Source organism: Alligator sinensis, unplaced genomic scaffold (genome assembly GCF_000455745.1).
Source record: "Alligator sinensis unplaced genomic scaffold, ASM45574v1 scaffold992_1, whole genome shotgun sequence".
Taxonomy (NCBI): domain Eukaryota; kingdom Metazoa; phylum Chordata; order Crocodylia; family Alligatoridae; genus Alligator; species Alligator sinensis.
Window position 1 is genome coordinate 1,152,088 of NW_005842422.1, and position 21,483 is coordinate 1,173,570.

A 21,483-nucleotide genomic window follows, 5' to 3' on the forward strand; every position below is an offset into this window, starting at 1 on the left:
GTGCTTCCAATGTTCAGGCCTATAAGGCATCTTTAGAGTTACTGACCTTCACAAGGGGAACACAACACTTTTCTGGCCCCTGCCAGTTTCTGTAGCAGTGTATGTGGGCAGAGTACACGGATTCATCGAAATTTGGGGCTGGAAGGGACTTCATGAGATCATCGGGTCCAAAAGGTAAGGAACCCCTCCTCTGCACCTTTCTACCGAGATCAGGATAACACCAATTAGTTGGATTCTCATCCCATCAGCTCGTTAAAATGCCAGGTCAATTTTCTGTTTTGTTTACATTGAACGAAAATTATTTTATTGGGAGTGATTTTTTCTGCATGACACCAACAGACTGTGGTTACTGAGACTCCCTCATAACACTGTGCAAAACCAAAGTAAAATAATAGAGCTATAATTTCTAGATAAAATGAAGTTATTGCTTCTCAACTGAGATTTGACCAATGTTAATGAATGTTCTGTGCGTTCTGTATTGGTTCATTGCAAGCTGGTCTGTGCCTTTTAGATAGGGCAGAATATACATCTAATAAATAAATAAACTACCTCTCCCTCTATCATTGCAACCAAGTAATGCTTCTGCATAAATTCAGAGAATTTCTGTTTAGTTAGTTACTCTGTTGGAGAACAACAGTCAAATGCTGAATAGGAATAAGTATTTCCCACTGATGCCACATAAATCAAACTGAGAACAGAGTGATCATAGTAAATGACAGAATGCACACACTAGTCACAACTCAAATTCTTTCCTCTTTTGCTTCACCTGCATAGTGTTACTTCACTATGATAGCAACTCACTACCTTCTGTATATTATGAAAGCCCCTGTCAGAGCTGTATTCCAAAGCAAACATTTTTGTTCATGCTGGGTGCGTCTACACATGCATTTACTGTGGCCTAAATTTACTCTCGTGTAAACTACTCTGGAGTAAGGGTTTTTGGGCAGGCATGTACCCATGTGGGGATGAGGGAGCAGAGTTGTACCCAGTTCCCTGCAGCCCTACAATGGGCCCCTGCTGCCACTGGGGGAAGCTCCGGGCTCCCCTTGGGTGCTCATCTGCTGCTAGCTGCTGCCCCACTGGCAAATTGGGGCAGGGGGCTGGGACCTACCCCACCCCTGCAACTCTTTCCAAGCCTTATGCCTTGACCACCTGACTGGGGCATGGGGCTGGGACCTGCCTCTGACTGGGACAGATCCTGGACCGTGTGAGGAAGCCTGCATGTGCAGCCCAGAGCTGGCTGGGGACTGCCTGAAACAGGACAGTCTCCAGCCACCTCCAGCCTGTATGTATTTCCCTGTGCAGTCTGGGGCTGGCTGGGACCTCTCCCAGTCAGGGGCAGGTCCCAGCCACCTCCAGGCTGGGTGGGGAACTGTTCCCAGGCAGGGAGCTCCCAGTCCCTGCTCTGTGATTGTAAATGCGATCATGGACCTCTTGTACACATGATGGGGGTTGACTTCCCTAAATTGAAATGGTGGGTTTTTAATTGCAGTGATTAAAACCCCACTATTTCAATTTAGGGGCTTCCGTCACTGTTATGGTATAGGGTCCAATCCCATTTTTTTTGATGGAGCCTGCCTGTGTCTCCCATGGCCAGGGGCTGAGCTGCCAGCGGGCCGAGTAACCCCTTAGCTGCGGGGGGCCCTGGTCCTTCCCTCCATGGTGGCGGTGCCCCCCAGGGCCACTTGGGTGGGCTGCGAGTGGGTGGGTGCCACCCATGGGCTGCCACCACTGTGGAGGGAAGGTCTAGGGCCCTCTGCAGTTCAGGGCCCACTGGCAGCTCAACCCCTGGCCACAGGAGAGCCAGGTAGGCTCCACAGGAATAAAAAAGGATCAGGCCCCTCGCCACTTTTTTTTTTTTCCTTTTTTCTCAGTGGAGCCTTCCCACGCAGGCTGCTGTCAAGCTATGTAGCCCCTGAGCTGTAGGGAAGCCTAGCCCTTCCTCTGTGGTGGTAGCACCCCCCAGGACCGCCTGGGTGAGGTGCTAGCTGTGCCAGTGCTGCCCCAGCTTGCAGGCAGCACCTGCTAGATCCAACAGTGCACAGGGTGCTGGAAGGGTGCAGCTCCCTGCATGGGCTCAGTGAAGAGTTGGATCTGGCGGGTGCTGCCTGCAAGCTGGGGCAGAACCCACACAGCTAGCATCAAGGACCTGGTCCCCCTGCAGCTCAGGGGCTACATGGCCTAGCAGCAGCTCACGTGGGCAGGCTCCACTGAGGAAAAAAAAAAGCAGTGAGGCCTGATCCTTTTTTTTCCCCCCATGCAGAGCTTGCCTGCCTCTCCCACAGCTGGTGGGCCCTGAGCTGCGGGGGACCTGCACATTCCCTCCACGGTGGTGGTGCCCCCCAGGGCCACCTGGACGGGCAGCTAGCAGGCAGGTGCTGCCCCAGCTAGCAGGCAGCAGCCAGACCAATCCAACTGTTCCTTGAGCCTGAGCTGGGGCAGCTCCTGCCCACTAGCAGCCTGCTTGGGTACCCTCTGGGGGCACTACCACCACAGAAGGAAGGACCGGGGCCCTCCACAGCTCAGGGGCTGCTCTGTCTGCCCACCGGAAGTTCACTCCCTGGCCGCAGGAGACATGCACAAGCCCCACAAAAAAAAAAAAAAAAAAAAAAAGGATCAGACCCCTCACCGCTTCTGCCTTCAGCCCACCTCTTGCAGTGCCGGGGAGGGGGGCAGGAAGGGAGAGGGAGCAAGCTGTCAAAGGTTGCAAAGTTACAAATAACTATGTTGCAAACTAAACTACATGAGGATGTGGTTTAGTTTGCAAACTCATTTAAATTGTGAAAAAAACCCATACATGTACAGCATGATCCAATTAAACTGCAAAAATGTCCAATTTTGGTCACATGTACAAGTGCCCATGGAGTGGGGGTGGGGAACATGCTCCCCACCCTGCTCCGCAATAGTGACCAGGGAGCAGGGGCTGCTGCTGGAGCAGGAGGACACTGTCCCCACTCAGGCACGCAGGGCAGAGACTGGGGAGCTTGTTCTCTACCTAGCTCCATGAGCATGGAGCTGGGAGGGAACAGGCTGGGGAGCTTGCTCCCACTTCAGCTCTGCACTCATGTAGTTTGGCTGGGAACAAGCTCCCCATCCCCTGCCAGCAGGGAGCTCCCAATGCTGGCTCCACACTGTGGGGCTGCTGCTGGGAGATGGGCCCGAGGTCCACAGTCACGGGGCTTGGTCTGGGAAATCCTTACCTCCCATCCCAAGCATCTGCAGATAGCAAATTTACTTGGGATTAGGGAAGTTTACTGAAAAGTAAGTATGTGCACATGTAGATGCACATGCTTACTTCACAGTAAACTATGCTAATGAGAAGTAAAGTATCTCATGTAGATGTACCCATTGAGTCTTAACACTTATTTAAAGACCAAATTAGATAAATAAAGAACTTGTTTGAGACTCAGTTTTTCTCCAAAAGATGAAGAGCCTGGATATTTGAAATGTGGGTTCTGCTTTTTACAAACTAAAACCCAAACACTGCAGAATAGGAAAATGCATATTACCATTATACATTTAGCCTTGGTTCTGTCTCCAGATCACCATCCTGATCACCAGATATTTAGCATAGGATGATCTTTAGATGGATTCTTCTTATTTCTCTTAAAATATAGTATGCTGCCTCATCTCTGCTTTTACAGAAAAATAAAAAAAAAACCAACAGCAGCACAAACAACAAAGGAATAAAATTTCTCCAGGCTTTTTATATAGCACAAACAAAATAGACATACCTTTTCTGTTTGTCATCTGGACTTTAGCCCCAGCATCAATTAAAAACTGCACTGCATCCAGTCTACAGCTCTCAATGGCTCTCATCAGTGGGGTTGAACTGTTGATTGCAACTGCATCTATCACTGCTCCAGACTTAACTAGCAGTTCAGCAATATCCTGCTGTCCTGCATGGCAGGCATGGTGCAGAGGAGTCCACATGAAATTGTCAGTTGCATTTACATCAGCCCTGTAAATGCAAGAAGTGAGACTGTGTACAGATGAAGATGAGCATGGTTACTGTACCTAAATGCTTTCTTTCCTAAATCTAGGTCAGTAAATATGATCTTCATGCTAAATATATTTGTGAAATGTAATAACTATCCTTTTCCTGGCTTGTTATCTCATTGCTATACAGCTTTGAAACAGTTTTAAATGTTTGGTATAGCTTCTCGTGGAATTATATGAATTTTAGCAGTTTGTGTGCCTAGTGACCACTACCCTACTTCCTCCCCTGTAGACCTGCATGATACCTACTTGCATTATTGAAATCAGACATCTATAAGGAAAGAGAAAACAGGCTTGTAAGCAATTTATGTCATTTTCTACTGTGCTGCTTGTAGTGGGTGTGTCTACACATTCCCCTGATTGCGCATTTGGTACTTCCGCAGTCACTTAGTTAGTACTTGCTAAAGTCCTGGTGGTGCACGGTTATTTTTGGACACTATGTCATCGTAGCGACGAGCTACGGTGATGTAGCATTGGTGTCATAGTTTGTGTCGCCACCGCTACATCACTGTAGCAACGAGTTATGAGACCCCTTCCTCTGATTTTTGTTTGTCTTCCCCTTTGTCTTCTTCAAGGAAGCACATCCAGTTGTATTCTGAAAAATGTCAGTCTTAAAGAGGGCAAGGCCAGTTAGGTCAAGGATGGCCAACCTGTGGCACGCATGCCACAAGTGGAATGAGGAGCCTCTATGAGTGGCACAGGGCACATCAAAGAGGAGTAGGGAGCACAGTGGCAGCTAGGAAAGAAGCAGAAAGCAGACTGGGCAGGTAGCATAGGGTAGGGAGCAGAAACCAGAGCACCAGATCAGTCAGAGGAAGGGAATAGGAGTAGCACTCGAGGAATGTACGGGGCTAATTTTTGGCACATTTGCCAAAAAGGTTGGCCCCCACACTGACCTAGATTTCACAATATATTTAACAAACAAATGCATATTCAATAATGAAATTGACTCCTGAAAATACTCATAATTGCTTTTATCTCTGAACTCTTTCTCTCCCTATAGATTACCACATGTCCAATGTAAATGACAATAATCCAATCTGAATAGACTGTTTGCAGTGACATACATAGTCCAACTGAAGACTCAGCCCTACAGGTGCGTGCAGCTTTAAGTTAAAAAAGTTATAATATTTGAGCATTCCATTTTAATTATTAAGAGCTGGAGAGATGACTGTTGAAGCTCCCACACTGGTGTGGTTAGATGGAGCTTTAAATATTGTTTATCCTCCCCAGCAGTGTATTGGTGATGGAATGACAGGCATAAAATGTGCAACTGGAAAGAGAGTAAGAGTTAGGTCAGTAAAAGGAGCATGAATATTTCATGTTGATACAGAACAGAAATAATCACTATTGCAGCAATTTTGTTGGCATAGCAGCTTCATCAAATATGGAGTGAGCTCAAATGCTGATAATTCCTCTACACTTTCTATAGCTTTCATTATGACTTCTTTTCCAGCCATCATTTGGGTTAATTTTTTGTGTGTTTCCTCAGTTTTTAGTACTTCCCCATCAAGATTTTTCGCATTTCCTTTCCATTTTATTAACTCTCAATATTTTTTACAGTAAAGTAATATGCAATGAATAGTATTAATAAGAATGTAGCAATTTGAAAAGTATTGTTCAATCACAGGGAACCAAAAATTATGGGGGTTTTGCAAGGATGCAAGAGTCCATTGATACAGGAGTGGGACCCAGATGTGATACTACTGTTTTATTATATTCTAATAAGGAGCTCAGAATAGTGGGGAAAAATCAAGCAGTTCTCCTGAAATGGGTAAGGGAACCCTTGAGAGGGGAAGCTGAAAACCAAGGGCTCGTGAGCAGAACCCAGTGGTTCTTACCCCAGTGATCAAATAGATGAAAGATGCTTCTTTCATATCTTCAAATAAGTCTCCAGTCCCATTGATAATCATCCCCAAGTATAAGGTCTCCAGTAATCCCAAGACATGGATTGACAAGAGAGAAAAACCCTTAGAGGGTTTTCCACACACCCCCCCACACGCACAACAACTCTATCAGCTCTATTGCATCTGATACTGTGTGAAATCAGCAGAGGTTTGCTAAAATCAGGACAGGTTAATTTGCCCTATGAGCACAATGCGTAAACCACTAAGGATTAAAGACTTAAACCTTCACGCAAAAATGATGTGTGTCCTGCCAATGTCGTTGGGATTACTCAACTAGTAAAGGTACACATCTGCCTAAGTCTCTGCAGGACTACAAGTAATGGCTCATTCTTAGACACAAGCCATATGGTTTCTGGCTAGATATGCTCAGGTAATGTAATGCTTATTATGTTTAAAATTAAGAGATTGGCTTTTTCAAAATCACAGTTGTATGTAGCAACTTGTTGCATATATCTTAACGTACTTCGTTTTCTTCTTTATGAATAGACACCCTGCTATTTCCTGCCCTGGTTCTATAGCTGTTCATATAATAGTTTAAATGAATTTTTTCTAATTTGTCAACTCTTGTTCAAAATAAAATCTTACATTTTATTATTTACATTTCCCAAGCATCTATGTCAACTACAGTTTCCTATAGAATGTCTGAGGTAGAAAAAATACTAGGCTGCAACATGCGACTGCAACCTTAATCCTAATATACTTATTATATGCCATGTCAGCTATATAGCATATCAGCTGAGGGTGTACTTGAGGGTCCAGTTTTTGAGGCCAAAGTCACCTGGATGTATTGTGAGTTCTGCAACAGAGAAGTTTCAGAATTTTTCAGAAAGCATCCACTAATTTGGAATTCAGCAGTTTTTGAAACTCAAAGGGAGGTGCTGAGTACCTGCATTTCACATGGACTAAAATCAGATAGTTTTCTGAAACCCACATAATTCAGACATCAGATATGAGCAAAAGCTTTGCCTTGAACCATTTCTGTAAGTCACCATTAGGTGGCCCCATTTTTCCACCTTCAAAATATGAATGTGTGTAACAGGGGGGGCTTCCTGGGGCCGGTCAGAAGTTGGCCCGCCTGTATGTTCCTGGGCTAACCGCCCGCCTCTCTCGTCTGCCATGCCTTGTTGTTAAATAATTAGGGTCTCAATTAGGCAGGAGGTTGCCCTTTGAATGCCCTGTTCTATGGGCCTATGTATGCAGCTCCAACCACCCTGTACTGTATCTCAACACTTGCTGATGTTTTTAACAGCTGTGCTCTGCTCCGGCATGAGGCCAGGCCCTGCTCAGAACAGTTTTAGGCCTCTCACTTTCTGCCCTGTACGGGCTGCACTTGTACCATCTCCCTTTCACTGAGGCCTCTCTCACTCCACCGCCTCTCACACGGTCTGTGTTACCGCCCCTTGCAGGGCCACACTTGTACTGCCCCTCCTTTTCCATGGGGCCTCACTCACCCTGCCCTCACCCGGAGCGTCCTTGGGCTTGTTTGCCTGCACTCCCTGGGCAGCAAGCGGGTGGGCTCTTGGGCCTCTCCCACAGCCCTCTTCTGAGCAAGCGCTAGGCGGTTTGCAGAACACTGGACTAACTCTGCCTCCGGTCTCTCGCCAGGTCACTCACCCAGCTGCTCTCAATCAGGGGCTCCTGACTCACCCCGTTGTTTCTTTGCAGCTCTTCCTCAGTCGCTCCACCCAATCAGCCTCCGGCCCACCTGTGGCCTCAGGCGCCCAAAGGCTTACCTCGACCTAACTCGGCCCCCATGTTAGCAGGACCTACCCTCAAGCCCCCTGCTCACTGGGGCCCACTTCACACCCCACCCTCACTGGGTGTCATGTCAGGCCCCCATGTTTGCAGGACCTCAATACTACCCCTCTCTACTCAACCCTCTCTCCAGGACCTACCCACTGACACTCTTTTGCAGGCCGCTAGGCACACCTCTGCACCCTGCTCTGCACCCTGCCTCCACTGAGGCACATACTCTGCCCCTCCACTGGGCCTGGGGTCGAACACCCTCACAAGCTCAGGTGCCACTCACCGGCATGCCTGGCCCACCATTCACACTCTCTGGGGTCTTGCACCCCACATGGGCTCAGGTAGCCGCAGCTGTGCCTGGCCCCAAACTGTCTCCAATGATAAATAACCCACCCGAAGGTGGGGGCTGGGGTTAAGGTGCCCCTCCTAGCCTTTCACCAGGTTGGTAACTGGCCTGGCATTTCTGAAGGACTGTTCCACCACAAACAGCCCCACCAGACCACCCATCCCTGGCAGGGTGCAATTTTAGATCATGCCCAGAACCAAGACTCTTGTAGCCATCTCCATAAGCTCTTGCCCTTACCTCCTAGTGTTACCGGAGCAGCAGCTCCACCAGGAGATGTTGTTTGCTCAGTGCCAGGCAGCAGACTGCTGCCTCTAGCTCTGCTGGCCTGAATCTTAAAACGACCACTCATCATAGCTGGGGCCACTCCTGCTGATTGAATCTTCATGCTCTTAAAGCGGCAGACACCAAAGGTGCTTTGCCACACACCTTCCCCCTTAAAACAGTTCCTGGGGAAGGTTTCTCCTGCTGCTCCACCAAAGCAGGCTCCCCTCAGAGGCTGTGAAAGCCTTCGAGTGGCAAGCACCCCCCAAAGGTGCTCCACCACAATGAGCATGAAGTTGATACAGTGATGACAAAAAAGAGAACCATACCTAATAGGGGGACATGGATATAAATTAACTACTGTTTGCAGTTTGTTCAGATTTTAGACTGATGAATAAAAATAGAAGAAGAGTAGGCAGTATTTATTACAGTCAACCATCAAAAATATACCCTGTACTAAACCCCCTAAAAACTACTCCCCAACTATTCCCCAAATACTACTCCCCAAAATATTTAAGAAGTGACTTTACCCCTTTTCTAGAAGATATTTAACAGCATCCATGTTCCCACTTCCACATGCCACCATCAAAGGGGTTTTGTAATGTAAATCTCTTACATCCACTGGCACTCCCTCCTCAAAAGCTTTTTTCAGAGATGCAATGTCTCCTGCTTTAACAAGGAAGTTAATATTGGTGAAAGTCTTCCCTGGCTCATCAATATACCATGCGGAGTCATCCTGCACAGGATGTTCAGGTGGATGGTCCCGATTGAAACGGTTGCTATCGGTAGCATTCTGAAAGGTCTCAATCATGTACATAGGCCCGCCATCTTTTCGGCGTGGGCATTCATTCTCTGGAATGACACAAATTGGCATGGGGATGGTAAACTTCCCTTTCTTGGCTTTCCCTCTTTTCCCTTTCTTCTTTTTTGGTCCAAAAGATGTAATGAGGTAGGCTTTTTGCAGGTACCTGGAACCTTTAAAAAATTCTTCAATGTTAACTCCCCCAGCACGAGTTTTTTCATGTGCATGGGCAATTGTTTGTATTTGCTCACCATTCACAAAGGCACACTTTTCTTGAATGATTGATATAAAATCATCTTTGGTTACTGTCCCATCCCCTCTGTCAACTGCTTCAAACACCTCACGAAGTGCTGCCTGATGTTCTAAGGACCAATCGTACAGCCTTATCGACCACTGCAGGTTGGCCTCTTTCACTCCAGGTTTGGAGAACTTAGCAAAGAGCCGTTCAATTTTATGCAGTTCCTTTGCTGCTGCTTTAAAGCCACCTTCTTTGGCAATGATTCTTGGGGTCTTTGTTAATAGATTCTTCCATTTGGGATCACAACCTACCATTAGAGAAATTATTTTAGTGAAAATACTGGGTGCACCGAACTAGCTGAGTCTGAATACAGGAGATTTTCAATATGCTGCTGTAGATAATTAATTAGTGGTCTATCATTTTATACTGTCTTAAGTATGAAGATAAATGTTACAGCAAATTACATTTTATAAATAGTGATAAAGTAGTGGTTAAAAATATCCATGTGTGTGTGGGTGTGCACACATGTACACTTATGTAACGCTTTTGAAATGTTTATTTAACCAGTAATAAACCTGGAAAATCAAAATTGAAGTTGAAAATGTCATTCTTAACTTACTGTTTTGTACTTAAGAACCACAGTTTGGCTATGTGAAATGCTGTTATTTATAGTGTTTCAACCTCAAGAACAGAACACAGGATTTTTCAGGATCAAGTGAAATCAATGAAATGTCCCGAGGCTACACTTCAATATAATCAAAAAATTATAATAATTAAATATAATAAAAAATGAGGCTGTCCATGACTCAGTTCGATTGTTCAGATCCTTTACGTATTTGGAAATAAATACATTAACTTGATATTGAAATGTAATGGGAATATAGAAGCTGTGAAGGTTTCAACAGCAGCTTTGGACAGTTCTGGAGGCATTTAATCTATCCCATGCTAACAGAATATTTTCCCTAGCTGCTATGCCTGAATGTTTACTCCAGTCTGGTATTAAATTACACAAATCCACTGAGCTTCCACTACTTCTCTTGAGAACTATTCTGCCCTGTCAGTGTCTCAGCCACATTAGTAGGAAAATTTCCTGACAGCTTGCTAGTGAATTTAGTATTCATTTAAAGATGCCAAAGTGACAGCCCTAGAGAGTCAAGTCTGCCTTTTGTGTGGAAGTGAAATCCTATATTTAACGCAGAAGAATTTGCATGATGTTTGTAAATACACTCTTTTATTTACCTCTTTGTCCTATAAATTTGCAGCAATCTGCAAAACCCCCTGCAGCAGCATAGTGAAGTGGTGTATTCCCGTTCATGGCAATCAGCCCCACATCTCCATTATAGGCAGAAATAATCCTCAAAATCTAGGAAAGAAATATCAGTGCCATCAAATATGCCTGTACTAAATATGTTAAAATAACAGGGGGAGGGAATTGTTTTAAATAACTGAAATATTGTGTAAGCTCAATGATCTTGTTCTTCACCCTCCCTACCACTTTGTCCACATATAAAAGATTATGAGAGAGTGCTATAATGATGCATCAAACCTGAGTCCCTGAAACCTGGTAATAATAGCTTCTGCTTTTATTTGCTTCCCAAGTTCAATCTCGGCTGTTACCAACCCATGCAGGGGACTGCCTTTAAAACAGAGCAATTACACGTTATAAGTCAATGGAAGAATTCCAGTAGAGATCTAAAACAAAGAAGGCACAAGTTGGGTAGAATATGTCATCAGGCTTCTCCACAGCAGAATTATATAGATATTCTGGGGAGAAAGGAAGAGCTGCTAATAACCAGTTTCTTCATCTGCGTTGAAATAATGGCTTTCCCCAGTCATTATCTTGTACAATGTACACACACCTTAAAAACAGTAGGATTAGATGAAGGAAGGGCAGCTGCTTCCCCCACCATGCACACCTCCAAACTTTCCTTTCATGTTCTCTACCCATAATAGAAACACCTCCTCCATAACACATAACTGTGACAGGCTGCACCTTGTGAGACATCATCTTTCTGGAGGGAATCACCCACGTAAGGCAGATGGGAAAGAGCCCACATTTATCGATACCTCAGAGAAAACTGTTGAACAATTGTAAGGGGAAAAAAATTCGTTGTTTCTGAAGGCCCTGTGATGATTTGATAGAAACTATTCCCGAATACTGACTGTTCTGCTTAAATCCAAAAGGAGTAGGTAGCTTTACAGTAAGGTGTTGGTACAATCTACTAAGATACCTCAAAAAAGCCTCCTTTGGCTGCAAAATGGGCAGCATTATGCCTTTCGTTGTCAAACAGGTTAACGTCACCTCCTTTCTCAAGTATGCCACGCACCACCTCCAGGACACCTTCTCTGGCTGTTTCCATTAAGGCTGTACGACCGGTCACCTGCAAATTAAGCAGATCAGTTTTACATCAGTATTCTTGCTAAATGGCATAAGCCAGTGTTGCAAGTGGTTATCAGAACTAGAGGCCTCCTTTGTGCATTACAAAGTAGTAAAAGAGGCTGCCAGCCTTACATTTCCAAAGTCTTTTGCAGCTTACATTTAGGAACCTAACACTGCAGCCTTCAGAACATGAGCAGTCAAACCCACAGGTTCAATCCTGCAAGCAGCTGCACACTTAGCTGGCTGCATGCATAACGCTGAACGCCACACTGAAGTCAATGTCCCTTCTTACATGAGGAAAATTACACATGCACTTTATTAGCAGATAGGTCCCTATTGAAAAGCGTTTAGCTCCCACTGAAGGTATTCTATACTACCTCTTTCCTTTTCTTGCTCTGCACAAGCCAGGTCCTGAGACTAAGGGAATGCAGCTGCCTCAGAGCAGTCTTGCATACAAGCCTAGCACTGCCCTCGGGTTCTCTGTCTTGGGACCCTCTCTCTGCCTTGCTTCTGAGATGTGATGTATTTGGAGCAGGAGCATGAAGTGGGGCGTGCCTCACAGTGTCACTCCTGGGCACAGAGGTGGCGTACACAAACCCTCAGACACTTACATTAGTGGACAGGTTTTTCATAAGGGCTTCTCACCCAGCAATTCCCAGTGTTATCAGGCACTGAAAGTGATTGCCAGACTCTTACTCAAGAGTTAAACAGCCATGGAAACACATGTAAAAGAGATTCCTGTTATTTTTGTGTGAGAGATGACATTAAAAAAAAGCAAAAAGGGTCATAATCCAGCCAGTGCAAAGAACTTTGAGCAGCAGTGCCTGAAAAGTACTTGTGTTGGCTACCTGCCTTCCTGTCATAAAAAAGGCCAGAACCCAAGAAGATTGGTCCAGTTTTCTTCCCTGGCAGGGAAGAACAACAAGCCTAACTGGGGGAGTGATCTTTCATGGGAAGGTGAGGTTTGAAGAATTCCACTACTAGTATTATATTCTTGAGCAAAGCTGCCATCTTCTATTACACCAACACCACATCTGTACTGGATAGTCAGGCATGTTTTGCTACGGCAGAACATATATTCTGAGGATTGCCTGACTTTGGTTGGCTTTGGTTGGGAAAAATATAGATAGTATACCTTGATTGCATATCTCAGTGGCATGTGCTCTCACTGCCTTTGCTCAAGCAAGCCCTCAAATAATGCTGGGGCGATGGCTGGAGCATGGTTTTAAGCCTCAAAACTCAGAAAAGATCATCACAAAGGTAAGGTTTCATGTAAAGGATACATAATTTACTGGTCTATACACCAATTCAAATATAAATTAATGCATTAACTGGACCACTACTTTTCTGTGTTAGCTGCCTCTGGACTTTGTCTCTTGCAAAAGTGTTTAAGGGATAGGGAAATACAGCCTAGCATTATTAGGGTTAACTGTTGTCCCTGCATCCCAGAGGTGGTGGAATATCACTAGAATAAATATTTCATTTGTGAAGCACTTGGGGATGAAGCATTGCATGCATGTAAAATATTAAATAGTGTTCTTGCCTGACATGGAACAGGCCCCTGCCGCCTCCCTGGACATGATAGCCAGGCAATACAACTGACCTCTTTTGAAAATTATTTTGTGAAAGGAAGGGCCACGTTGTTTGAACTCAGCTAAACTGTGAGTCACAGCAAATGGAAAACTCTTTGTCCTGGGGAGCCAATTCAGTGAAAATGGAAGTCATCTGATCTTGAATGAACTGTAAAGAGAAAAAGAGTTCCAAGAGCCCTGTGGATCTGCAGCATGGTCCCCTGGTGAAGGTACTGATTGAATAGAAAAGAATTGATCCTGTGAATTCAAAAGCTCTGATTTCAGATGTTTCATATTTTCTATTGATGTCCATCCACCATCAGAAAACGAGAGGCCAGAGACTGATTACAGTATAAACACAGAGAAACAATCAGACAGCTGGATTATTCCTCAGTGAATAAGGTCTATTTTACAGGTAATTTGGGGGTAGGAGGCTGTGCAAGACAGAGGTAGCTGCTGTAACTGCTGGCCAGGAGCTGCACAAGCTGGCAAGCAGGCTGAATGTCGCTGAAGCACAGGGAGTTTGCTGGGGGGCAGTGCTGTGAACTTCTCCAACCTAGCTTCAATTCACTGACTGATTTGGCAGAGGACCAAGGCAGTGGCCCTTTGCTATTCCAAGTGGAGGATCTTGCACTATTAGTACAGGCCAGGCCCACCTATTAGGTGCCCCAGTGTGATCCTGTTCCATCCTGCTCGAGTCCCTGAAAAGCCATTTCTGAAAAGGCATGTGGATCCTCCTTTCCCTGATTTAGCCTTAAGGTTAAAATGAGGGCTATATTATAAAAACATGGGTTCATGGTTTTCTAGGAACAGGGCAGGGTACAACAGGATTGCACTTAGGTACCTAAAAGCACCTAGCCCTCCCTCTCCCCTTTCTCTGCACTCTGGAGTTTGCATTATCATTAGCACAGCTCTAATCAGCAGACACACTCAAATTGAAAGCTGTCAGAGCTGAACAGGGAGGGGGCAGCTAGCAGTGCATTCTTTGCATCTCACTTCCCGACCTGGTTTGAGATAGTCTCAAGCTTCAGGCCTTCAGGGTAGAGAGCTAACCCCATCTATTTTCTATGGCTCACCGTGGGAAGCAAAAAGAGTAGTGAGGCATGGCATGTGTGGAGAGAAGAAATTTTTAGACTGGGTAATTTTAGGAATAAGGATGAGGGTATGCTCCTGCACTGGTGGGTATCTGCAGCACAGGGAATGTTGAATATGCTGATGGTAGTGGGCCAGCTATTTTTTTTCTTTTTATTATTGCCTCTGAAATAAATGGCCTGGATTATGGCAATCTCCTGCTCAGATGAACAGAGGACAGGGAGGGCAAAGTAAAGGGTTTCTTGTAGTTTCTCATCCCCTTGTTCCCATGTAGCCACATTATAGCTCTAAATTTATTGGATATTATTTCAGCATTTGAAACCATAGGCTAGATCCTCAGCTGGTATAAAATGGCACAGCTACACTGAAGCCACAGCAACGTATACCTTTCGGGAAACTATACACACCTTCTAGGAAACTAGCATTTTATATATATAACTGGATCCACTGTCCAGGCACAGGACAGCCATTTAAATACATCCAAGATGATGAAGTTGTTGGGTATGGAAGTAACTTATGCACTGCTTTTTAAATGCCTGTCTGCTGCTGCTATTGTTATTCCAATATAAAGATTTTTGGTCATATGCTGTAGTGGTCTTACATCTACATTACAGTAATAAATATTTACATCTACATTACAGTAATAAATATTTAATTATAGGAGTGTTCCTACTGGGTTCATTGCATTGGGGTCTGCTCCTTTTTCCAAGAATCTCAGGCAGATGTCTTTAATCTCATGGGCTTGTTCACAGGCTTGCAGAAACACTGGCTTCCCATCAAGAGTGCAGTTGTTAACATCTGCACCATATTCTAAGACAATCTTAATGCAACGGTAGTGTCGCTTTGTGGGTAAAATGCAGTAGAACAAAACACCTGCAACAAAACCCCCCCAAGAAATGCTGTTAACAAATAAATATTCAGAGCCTGAAATAAATATCGAGGAAGGTTCTTTTGGCCCTAATCAATTAATCTGGTCAGAAGGTGTAGGTAACATTGACACAGACCCATTAACTTCTTGGGTTTTAAAGTGCTATCTGTGTGAATTCAACTTCAAGATAAGGGCATTAAAAAGGAACATATGAAATACTCTTTGGGTTTCAATGTGGAGTAACCAATATTCAACCAAATCAGGCCATCAGTATTTAGACATTTACAAAGCTAATTTGTAGCTCTTCCCAATATTTAGAGGCCTGATCCAGAGAAAGTGATTATGCTTGCAATGCTACACAAGCCCTTATAAGAGCCCTTCTCTTGGGCCAAATGGTGTAGCCACCCCTCCCCTTTTCTACCCTGAATGCTAAATAGACACCAAACCCTCATATATTCAGTATCAAGTTACAGGCTTAATGCTGAGCCAAAAAAAATAGTGATGCAAGCATAGGCTCTTTATGTAGACCAAACATTGCCACTAAAGATGGACTTACTATGCATGGTCAGCCTGCAACACGTGTTGAGAAATCAAAATGCAATTTGTGTTTGATCCTGGCTCTACCAGGATATTTCTATCCAACAGGTTTAAGCGGGACTCTACCTTTTCCTTCATTATCAACAATGGTCATGTTTGCTCCAGCCTTTGCCAATATATCCAAGGCTAAATCATGGCCCAGCTCAGCTGCTTTCATCACAGCCGTGCGCCCCATCCGGTCCTGAACATTAGTATAAGCTCCTTGTTCTATCAGGAAGTTGCACATGTCAATGTCATTTGCAATGCAGGCTAAATGAAGAGCAGTCTCTCCATTGGTGGGCTCGGTGAAATTAATGAGGTCTTGGAATCCAAGCTTGGTCATCTTTTCTATCTGCTTCTTATCCCTCTGGCGAACGCACTGTAGGACTTTGTAGATCTGCAAGTGTTCGAGTCTTTTGTCTGCTAAAGACATTTTCGATCAGCTGATGTGGGTTGTCCTCCAGGGAAGAGCTTTCTGGGCACAAACCATGTAAATACAGAAGTGAAGTTATTCTTCTTGCAAGCAATAATAGGTTGGGTCCAAAGCACCTACCACTCAAGGCTTCAGGGGCACTGAGCCCCCCATGGTTCTTGATTGGGCCATTCTGTGCATGTTTAAGATGGACATAGTAAAAAGAAGGGTTAAAGATCTGCCAGGCCTTCTGGCCCATTAGGGGAAGGCACAGCAAGTTATGTAGCCAACAGAATCCAAGGGAGTGATGTGGTTAGCATTCTGTCTGGACACCTTTGAATCCCCAACCAGGTATTCCTTTACACTGGGGCTGACTGGATGCAGCCTTTAGCACAAGGATATCAAAATCATATGGCCCCACAGGCCAGATAAGTGGCATAGGACTGGCCCAAAGACCAGATGAGAAGCACAGGGCCAGCCCCACAGACTGCGTTGGGCCCATGGACCTTCCCTGCTTCCCCCTGTATGCCAGATCCAGTGGCCACAGCATTCAGTCCAGCTGGTCCAGGACTGCATTGCATGTGGTACCCATTCTGGCCAGCCCAGGACACAAGCCACATGCACTGCTGCTCCAGCCAGTCTGGAGTGGACACTGCATGCAGCGTGGGTCCTGAACCAGCACTGGTGCAAGCACTGGAGCTGGCATGCATGGCGACCCATGAAGCATGCCCCCTCCCACACTTCATGTCAGATCCAGCACCTGCTCTGGCTGGTCTGAGACTGTCACAGCAGTGCCCGTCTGAAGCAGGCCACTTGTGACTTATGTTCTCCCCTGGCTGAAGTGGGTAATAGATCCTGCATGTCATGGGATTAGGGTCCTGGACAGGCCGGGCCAGATGATGTGGCTTGGGCCTGCGGGCCATATCTTTGATACCTCTGCTTTAGCACAAGCCCAGAGCAAAAGTCAAAACTGTCCCTCTGAAGCCTTAGTGAGACAGCCACTCACTCTGCCATCACACCCATCACACACCTGCACATGTACAACCCTTTTGTTCTTTAGGAAGACTCCTCAGTCACTGAGCATTTAAACTGTTACATGTTATTTAATAGGAAAATTAAATACTGGATTGAATGTAGCTAGGAGTGAGAGTGGAAGCTGTTTTCTATTACAGGGAATGTTATCCTGAGCCTAAATAGATGCAATTAAATGAAAGAGGGTTGATGACCCTCTGTTTTAATGCTGTCATTAGAAAGAAAAAATAATCAGAAGTCACAGTTTCCTCTGCTCTTGCTGAAGCATACAGCCTGACATTCACTTCTGTTGTAGAAGGCCAGTAAAAGACGTACACACCATTTAATTTCCACTTGAGCCCTATTTTGTAGTAAATGGTGTATGGACATCAGACTGAGTCCTCTCTGCAAAGGATGAATTGCACCCCCACTGATTCCTGGGATAAAGCTTGGCACTGGGAAGTGTCAGAGATGGCTCTGGCAGTCTCATTGAAGTTGCTGTCCTGTCCATTAGTAAATCACCTCACACAGTCTGATGCATCCTACTACAAATGATAGCCTCCATCCAGCAGAGTAATGGAACCAGAATAGCAGAGGTGTTGCAGGAGTGAGGGAACCATCCACTGTACTGGGAAAGCTTTTACAGTGCCTAACAAATAACAGTAATGTTCTTCAGACATTTTTGAATAATCCTCATATTTTTCTTGTTTTAGTGGGAAGGCCATTTTTCATTGAAAAAGTTTGCAATGGCTGTGTACCCTGCTGTAACAGAATATATTCATTTCTAGAACCTGCTTGCTTCCCTGAGTAATATGTTAGCTCAGAAATGTTAAATAAAATGCACAAGCACTCAGCATTTGCAATCTAAACATGACAAAATATGCCAGCTAATTTTAACCTTACATCAGCCCATACTTTAAGGAATCACCTTCCCATTATTCTCTCATTTATGCATCACGCTGAAAGTTTGACATTCTGCTTGGAAATTTTCAAACTACATATCAAGTTCTATTCTATTCTACAATCCTTACTCCTACAGTATCTGAACACCTTCTGAAAATGCATCAAGTAATATTACTAACATATCTCATAGTTCCCTTCTCTCTCAGTCATCCTTACATGTATGACATTATATTATTTTGTTAAAGGGAATAAATGCACTCTGACATCAGGCAATAACAAACAGCCTATTGTTAAAGATGAGCTGCATGCAACAGTGTTTTGTCCCAGTAGGGAAGTGACTTACTTGTGTATTCTGCCTTCTGGGTCACTGGGGAAGCTACAAAATAGAAGGGAGTTTCAGTTTGACAGCTTTAAAATATTACAAAGCTGCTTGGAAGCAGGGATTCAACACAGTAGTTCATCACTGGGCTCTTACTGAAGAGTGAAATTGTGAGGTCTGCAAGACTTGGTATCTGACAGAGTTACTAAGAATAGCAGGCAGCCACTAGGGCTCATGTTTTCAAAGTACTTTGGCACCCCATTCCCACTGAAATAAGAATGGAGTGAAGCCTTTGAAAGCCTGGGCTTAAGTGTTTGGAGCATGAATGCTTTTCCTGGGACTGTGTTCCCTGCTTCCTATTGTCTTGCTGCATTAGAAAAGGATTAGTTCATTTAAAAAATCTTCCTTACTTTTTTTGGTGAGGGACCTTTCCTTCGCCTTTATAACTGGTGCTGTGGTAGAAAATTGAGGCCCTTAATAAGGAATCACCCCCCCACTGCAGGAAATACTGTGTAAACACATAACCAAAAAATATTACCTGCCTTAGGAAGCTTAAAGTAGCCTTCTTGTGGGGCAGGATTTTGTCTGGCCCCATACTGATGTACAGGTGATCCTTGTGTGCCCCCACCTTTAAGCTAGGGTCAGCTGTAATCACACTCTCTGCTCCTTGTCAGTGCATCTAGGGCAGTGGTGCTCAACCTTTTTGACCTGTGGGCCAGATGGGAGATGCCCAGGTGTGTCTTTCACCCAGATGCATCTGTCGGCTGGATCTGGCTGGTAAACTTAATCTGGTTGTTGTGGGCTTGGGGGGGTGACCTGGCCCCATTCCAGCCACACAAGGGACAGGCCTGGGTCTGATCCAGCTGTGCAGCAACAGGGTGGGGCATGAATCCATCCACATGTAGCTTGGTTATTTGGCCGGGGGGAGGCAATTAATATTGCCACCACTCCCCTGTCACCAAACTTCCCAAACTGTGGGGATCGTGTGCCAGAGGTTGTGGCTCTGAGGGCTGGATTTGGACCAAAGGCCAGGGACTGAACACCGCTGGATCCAGGGCATAAAGCATTCCGCCATTAGGAATGACTCCACCCCATAATGGACAGGTCAGTGAGAAGACAGCACGTTGCGCCACCCCAACATAGGCTAACTTCCTCCACGGTCTGGATGTAGGGGTATATCAATACCAAATACTAAGGTTCAGGGTAAATAGACCCAACTTAGCTCTAAATAAGCTAGTTTAGAAGCAGTCTTGCACTGGCAGCATGGAGCTCCACATGGGTTTATCAGTAGCCCATGTGGAGCTCCTTGCTACAATGGCTTGACTAGGTGTGGTACCCGCATCAGCTTGTTTAGAACTAGTTTAGTTCACATTGGGCTGCACTGAAATGTGCAGCATGGACACACTTTCACTCATCAGTCTTCAAGATTTCCTTTCTACCTGGTGGTCAGGAAAGAGTTTATCCAAGGAGAGAATCAGTGACTGTAGAATGTAGGAATCAGTGACAGAGAATGTAGGAAGCTCCTTACCTTTGCTATAAAGCAGCGCTTCCCAAACTTTTTGTCAGCGTGACCCCATTTATGACCCCATTTCCTCAGCATGGCCCTTCACTCCCAACTCGCAGCCCCCTGGCCCTGCCGGTGCCCCTCACTCCCAATCTGTAGCCCCCCACTCTCCCCAAGTGCCCCAGGGCCAGGGCCCTCAGCCCCCTTCCCCACCACCCCAGCAGTGCCTGAGCCCTGGCTGCCACCTGCAGGAAGCAGCAGCTGCTAAGGCTGGAGTGCAGCATGGCAGCAGGGTGGGGAACCCCAAGCCCATAGTGGGCAGCCTGCATCCTCCCTCCTCGCCCCCCACCCCCATTCCCTCCCCCATAGGTGGCATGGCCAGAGCAGAGCCCATGGTGGGGGAGGATGCAGGCTGCCGCTGTGGGCTTGGGGCTCCTCACCCTGCTGCCCTTCCCCCCGGGCCTCTGCAGCCCAGCAGGCAGAACCTGGCACAGAAAAGTGCCATGCCATGACCCCATCCACTGATATTGTGACCCCATTTGAGGTCACGACTCACAGTTTAGGAACCACTTCTATAAAGTGTAAAAATCCTTTGTTTTATCAAAGACTAGGAGTTGCTGACTCGGGCTAAAAATAGATGTTGCCTGAGATTGCATTTCTGCTGCCATAAGCATTTGTATGGGAGCACAAATAATGAGCAATGACATCCCTACCTTTTTGTCCCATCACATCAGTGGTCAACAAAAAGAAGTGTAAAATGGGGCCACTTTGTCTGCCTTGATAAAGTGGCCCTATTTTACACTTCATTGAGGCAGACATCTATTCGCTCTGTGGTGGGTGGGAGAGTGCAAGCAGCCCGGAGCTGCCCACACTCTCCAGCACCCTGGACAAATAATCTTGGGGCTGGAGGGGTCCAATCCCATGCACCCCAGGAATTCCCACAGCATCTTGGGTCCGTCAAGCCCCAGGAGCACCTGACTAGCTTTCCTTCCTTACGAGACATGCTCTGGGGAATCTCGAGCCATCTTGGTAAGAGGGCAAAGTCAGGGTTCCCTGTTTACGGAGGCCTGCCCTGGGATCTCCAGAGGAACATTTTCATAAGTGGGGAAAGGTCCCAGAGCGGAGGCATGGGACCTGAGGAATCCCTGGCACCCTGCACCTCCATGCCAGGATGTGTGAGACTTGATGCAGGACAACAGGCAATGTATGTTTCACCCAGTAAAGGTGATCAGCTGTGGTGAAATGTGTCCTGCCCCAGCTGATCCACTTCATTTGGTGACATCTGTTTTTACCTTTAGAGCACATAATATGGGCCACATTATTCTTTACTTCTGTCAAGGAATCAAGGAATTAATTTACACCAGGCATGGCCAAACCATGGCACGGGTGCCTGGATGTGTTGCATGCAGCCAGTCAGAGAGGGAGCAGGGAGAACACCTGCAGCTAGTACAGGGAGCAGAAAACAGACCAGCAGAATGGGACAGGGAGCACCGGGCAAGGAAGCAGAAAAAAAGAGTAGTGGGTCGGGAAAGGGAAAGAGATTTGGGG

The 21,483-nt window shown here is 45.7% G+C and overlaps 1 protein-coding gene across 1 annotated transcript in view; it reads right to left on the reverse strand.

Annotated features, from left to right (window-relative positions):
- The window catches only part of ANKEF1 (ankyrin repeat and EF-hand domain containing 1), a 43,615-nt gene that overhangs the window by 17,012 nt on the left and 5,120 nt on the right, over window positions 1-21,483 (reverse strand). The window contains exons 2-7 of the mRNA XM_006030116.2: window positions 15,874-16,261; window positions 15,016-15,215; window positions 11,531-11,680; window positions 10,539-10,662; window positions 8,790-9,606; window positions 3,735-3,961 (exon numbers count right to left, since the gene is read on the reverse strand). Of these exons, the coding sequence (XP_006030178.1) occupies window positions 3,735-3,961; window positions 8,790-9,606; window positions 10,539-10,662; window positions 11,531-11,680; window positions 15,016-15,215; window positions 15,874-16,219 (1,864 nt within the window). The 5' untranslated portion in view covers window positions 16,220-16,261. The remainder of the gene's footprint in view (window positions 1-3,734; window positions 3,962-8,789; window positions 9,607-10,538; window positions 10,663-11,530; window positions 11,681-15,015; window positions 15,216-15,873; window positions 16,262-21,483) is intronic.